General features: G+C 36.8%; 2 protein-coding genes across 2 annotated transcripts; both read left to right on the forward strand.

Moving 5' to 3' along the window:
* The first annotated feature begins 1,422 nt into the window (after positions 1-1,422).
* On the forward strand, positions 1,423-2,049 carry LOC149778695 (zinc finger MYM-type protein 1-like). Its single transcript, XM_089938371.1, has one exon. It carries the CDS (start codon positions 1,423-1,425, stop codon positions 2,047-2,049), a length of 627 nt encoding a protein of 208 aa, XP_089794497.1.
* Positions 2,050-2,345: 296 nt separating this feature from the next.
* On the forward strand, positions 2,346-3,374 carry LOC149778696 (uncharacterized). Its single transcript, XM_089938373.1, has one exon. The coding sequence runs from the start codon at positions 2,346-2,348 to the stop codon at positions 3,372-3,374; it is 1,029 nt and encodes a 342-aa protein (XP_089794499.1).
* The last annotated feature ends 2,100 nt before the right edge of the window (positions 3,375-5,474 follow it).

Below are 5,474 nucleotides of genomic sequence, written 5' to 3' on the forward strand. Positions count from 1 at the left end.
CTCTAACAATGAGTCGTATAAATCCGATATGTAGACAGCTACTAGTAATTCTGGAATTAGAGCCTTCCTTCCTCAAGTCTCTCCATGTACGTTTAAGAAATTATAAAGTTTTTGAAAGCCACTTTATGAGTAACTTGAATGTGAAAATAATCTTTAGGAGCTACTGAGCGACTTTCTTTCTTATAAGAGTTCGACTCCCTCTTCGTTTATCGGTGGTTGATGGTATTGTGCACGGATTGATCAAAATTTCAAATTCGCTCAGGTAAACGTTTGCTAATACCTCTCTAATCGTAGATTCAGTCTGACCGAAATACCAGGCTGACCGGAACAAGTAAAATGAGTGAGTGAAAATCATGCGTATACGAAACTTTCATTTATAAGTTTTTCCGTGGAATCACGCGTATACGAAACCTTCAGTTTGCCGAGGAAACCAAACTGGGGGGGGGGCAGCTCCTTAGTTTAATGGTATAAACAAGGAAAGAATCGGGCAGACAAATTTGGGCAATTTGACAGATTGGCCGTAACATATATATATATATATATATATATATATATATATATATATATATATATATATATATATATATATATATATATATATGGCGGAAAAAGAAAAAGAAAACTCTGGAGCCCAATACAGCAAACGAAAAGCAGAACAAATTATGGGGTTAGCAAAGCAAGAGGGGTTCTTCCTGAAATATCTTCGTCTAGAGAAAGCAAACCAAGAACACGATGAGTGTGCTCTTGTTGAAATTAGCACTGGGGGCACTGAATGTTGTGAACCTACTACACATCATCAAAATTCTAAAACTGAAGTTGCTCAAACTGGGGATATTTCTGAAAGTCTTATAGATCAGGAGGAAGAGGACAGCAAGAAAAGTGAGAGTCCTGCAAAGTCCCCCCCCCCCCCAACAAAAGAAAATATCACCAAGTTTGCCTTACAGTGATCCTGTAACATGGCCCTCCTGTTGTAATGATAATTTGCGACAGCTTCTAGTACAACGTGGTCCACAACAGGTTGTATTAGATGATTTTCCCAAAGACTCAAAAAACAGAAGATTTTCTCCTATACACTACAAGAGGAGACTGACAAATGATGAAGAAGTGCGCCGTCAATGGTTGATATATTCAACCTCAAAAGATGTGGTATTTTGTTTTTGCTGTAAGTTATTCAGCAAAAGAAATGGTGCATCATCTCTCCAACAAACAGGTTTAAAAGACTGGAAGAACATTGGGTCAATTCTTTCTACGCATGAGAGGATTTGAGACCATTTAGAAAACTATCAATCCTGGCGTGAACTTGAACTGCGCTTAGCTAAAGGAAAAACAATTGATGATATTGACCAACAGAAAATTAGACAAGAGGAACATTATCGGCATCAAATTGTGCAACGCTTAATTGCTTTGATACGAGTTCTTGGCATGCAAAACTTAGCATTCCGTGTTAGAAATGAAAAGTTGTATTTCCCTGGTACCGGACATTTTTTGAAGTTTGTAGAATATCTAGCCCTTTTTGATGCTATCATGAATGAACACTTGCGTAGAGTTAAGAATCATGAAACACTGGTTCACTATCTTGGAAAAGATGTCCAAAATGAGCGTATACAGCTTCTAGCCAATGCTATAAAAAAGCAAATTTTAACTCGTGTAAACTCTGCTAAATACTATTCCATAATTCTGGATTGCACACCTGATGTAAGTCGTATTGAGCAAATGACAATGATTGTCCGTTTTGTTGATGTAATCAGAATATCAGATAATGCGATACCTGAGCCTGAAGTCATCATACGAGAACATTTCCTGGGATTTGTTCCACTAAAGGAAACTACAGGCGCCTTTATAGCAGAAACTCTTCTTGAACAGCTTGGGCAAATTGGATTATCAATTGAAAAAATGCGTGGGCAACGAAAATGGCGTACAAAAGAGGATCCTAGATATAAACCCACGTGGTTTTTTGTGTTCTGCAATGCACACTCTTCAAACTTGGTAGTCAATGATGCTGCTAGGTGTTGTCTTGAAGCAACTACTTTCTTCAATATTGTTGGATAGATCTATAACTACTTCTCTTCATCAACTAAGCGTTGGCAAATTCTAACCAGTCATATATTAGACTTGGGTATAGTTGTTAAACCATTGTGTGAAACGAGATGAGAGAGTCGGACAGAATCTCTGAAGCCATTAAGATATCATCTAGGTGATATATAGATGATGATCTGATGCAGATCTTTAATGATACAAGCTAAAAAGGTCCCTCTGGCAATAATTCCCGAAATGAAGCCAAGGCCCTTGCTGGTGCAATCAGTAAGTTCAAATTTGTAGTATCACTCGTTACATGGTACAACATCATGTTTGAAGTCAACCTTACAAGCAAGGTACTACAAAGACAGGAAGCTGATTTAAATGCATCTACAAGACAGTTGCATACAACTAAGAAATATCTTGTGGACTGCATGTCTGAAGAGGGATTTCAAAAAGTTTTGGTAGATGTTACTAAAATTGCAAATGAACTAGAGATATTACCTGACTTTGAAACATATCAAATTAGAACCAGGAGAAATAAACGGCAGTTTGAATATGAGGCCCAAGAAGAGGCACCACAAGATCCAAAACAGAAATTTAAAGTAAGTTTTTACCATGCAGTTTTAGACATGGCCATACAATCTATTGATGAGAGATTCCTACAGCTACAACATTATAATTCACTCTTTGGCTTTCTGTATAATATACACAATGTAAAGGATAAATCTACCGATGATATACTTAAGGACTGCAAGAATTTGCAAAAATCTTTGATGCATAATGGAAACAAAGATATTGATGCTGAGGATCTATGCTGTGAACTTTTAGCCATAGCTCGAAGACTCCCAAAGTCAATGCCACCAAAAAAAGTACTTCTTTTCACACTCCAACACAAACTTTTGGATAATTTCCTTAATGTTGCTATTGCATTGAGGATCCTTCTCACACTTCCATTATCAGTGGCAAGTGGTGAGCGTAGTTTCTCAAAGCTCAAGCTTATAAAATCTTATGTTCGCTCTAAAATGTTGCAAGAGAGACTAGTTGGCTTGGTCACTATATCAATTGAACATGCTCAGACTTCATCACTTGATTTAGCTAAATTGGTTAAAAACTTTGCTGAGGAAAAGGCACGCAAAGTGAGATTTTGCATTGTCTTTCTGTCTACATTTATCCCTCAGCCAAATTTGGTTTCAGGTGTATTAGCATTGAGTGTCAGTTCAACTGTCCATTATGCTGTTAATTCATCACTAATGTCTATCTTTATGTTTGTTTATTCTTGTCTTAATTTTGCAGATAAAATAGTATCAAGTAGTGCTCTTTTGGGGGTGTCCGGACATTTGAGCACAGAGGGGTAATTTTTTGTCTTGGTCTGTGCTCAAATGTTGAAAAAATTAAAAATGTATTGTTTATACATTTTGAAATTGATATTTTCCGGGGGGGGGGGGGGCGCCAGAATCTAACCTTGCCTAGGGCGCCAGATAGTCTGGGGCTGGCCCTGGCTGTTGCCACGCAATTCAATAATATGTGACTACACGATTAAGATTCCATTGGTCTGTTTTGATAATATTGTGTGTAGTTTCTTCATTAACGACGCTTTGGATTCCTATGCTAATAAAAGAAGGACAGAGAAAATAAGTAAGACAGAAAATGGAAGAAGAAATGGACTTTTGTGATGTATATTTTAAGGTTCATATATATACATTGAAAGTATGATGTGTTGCAGAAGTGCAACAAGGCGAATGACACAAAAACGCTAGGAGAAATAAACTTTGGATATATTACTAATTACTAATATTACTATATATTACTATTACTAAAAGATAATTTTATGTATGGACCGACACACTAACTGGTTCAACTAGGTGAAGTGTTAATGCACAGTAGCACGTTACATTGTTGTGTAGATGAAATGGTCTGTACCGGACAGATTGAGAGAAGGTCAGAAAATATCAAGGTATCGCCTCAGCGTATCATATTGCTGAATTATTGTAATGAAATATGCAGAATACTCTAAAGAGAGTACATAATGCGACAGACGTTGGCTTGGAGAAATAGATGATATAAAATTAGATAACATATCATTATGAAAGGTAGGTATATCATTTGTTACATTATTAGAGACACAGACAACCACTGGGTTCAGATAGGAAAATGGAAGGAATAATTTCCATGTTGTCTTCAGCAGGTTAATGAAAGAGATAAGATGAAAAATGTAAGACTTGTTTTTGCTTTCAAATAAATCACTAATTTTTAGACGAAAGTTACTAATCACCCAAAAGGCATAACATGCAAGGCCCTTGGTTTCATCGTCTTCTGGAAAGTAGTAAAACCTTAAGGTTTCATTCTCTTCTGGAGAGTATGCCATAACATGCTATCAAAACCAAGTTTGAAAGTCATAGTAAAATTAGGATCTTCAGTGGAAATCGTGTAACTGTGCCCAGTTTTACTAATTTATACATCTGACATCGGACGTTTGAAATCTGTAGGGTCTGGAACATGATATCAGGAATAGGATCTATTTTGGTAGTTTTAATGATATAGTTCTACGTCGTTGAAAAAGCAATTTTCAATATTCATGTTATTTTCCCGAAATCTAAGAATTGCTTGTTTGTGATATTGTAAAAATACAAATATCGCTGGCGACAGAATTAAATGAAATCGTCCATTAAAAACTGCAAATATATTTTGTTTGGTTAAATTATGATCCTTTTACGCTGGATAACAATCAAGCATAACGGACAAACTGATCAACATGAGGAAAAAGTACCTGCATAATTATTTACATTGATCTTCGTGGCATAACATAAGTTACGTCGCATTTGTGTCGCTAAGGGAGAAGATATCCTTGACGTGCTAGAAGAAGATCCTCCAGCTGATTCTAAACAGAGCATGAGAGAGAAGGCAAATAATAAAATGAGAAACTTCATATTGTATCGATTACATCATGAACTGTATACACTGTACCAAAGCAATCAAAATGAAGAACTTCCGTCGTCATCTTTGTGAATGAGACCCATTGAGAAAGTGGTAAAATAATCGCCACGTATTTGGTCTGCATTGTTATGATTGAACTCTCGTGCCCAGACAGTATCTCCGACTTTTAAATGAACGACTGCATTACATGGAGATCCTCCCCAATTCAAGTGTGGGGGAGTGACGCGACATAGTGTCTCACCATTATGAACCACCTCAATGTCTTCTCCTTTACTACCGCCAACAGAAGAAATCGTCACCAAGATGGCATACATTCCTGCAACCGGAGCATGAAATACGCCAGTTGCCTTGTCATAACCATTTCCCATATTTAAATAAACGTTGTCAAAGACAAGAGTTTGATGAGAGTTGAGATTAGTAGTTATGGTCTTTGCAAGGCGTGCAGTAAATCCAACACTGGTCATTGTCGAGCGTCGCATCCGATCTGGAAATAAAATCACACTGAATATTAAACATGATTT

Source organism: Sinohyriopsis cumingii, chromosome 17 (assembly GCF_028554795.1).
Source record: "Sinohyriopsis cumingii isolate HCF-2022 chromosome 17, ASM2855479v2, whole genome shotgun sequence".
In the NCBI taxonomy this organism is placed as follows: Eukaryota; Metazoa; Mollusca; class Bivalvia; order Unionida; family Unionidae; genus Sinohyriopsis; species Sinohyriopsis cumingii.

Coding starts and splice junctions, on each gene's coding strand:
- LOC149778695 (XM_089938371.1), top strand. CDS start 1,423: ATGCAAAACTTAGCATTCCGTGTTAGAAATGAAAAGTTGTATTTCCCT.
- LOC149778696 (XM_089938373.1), top strand. CDS start 2,346: ATGTTTGAAGTCAACCTTACAAGCAAGGTACTACAAAGACAGGAAGCT.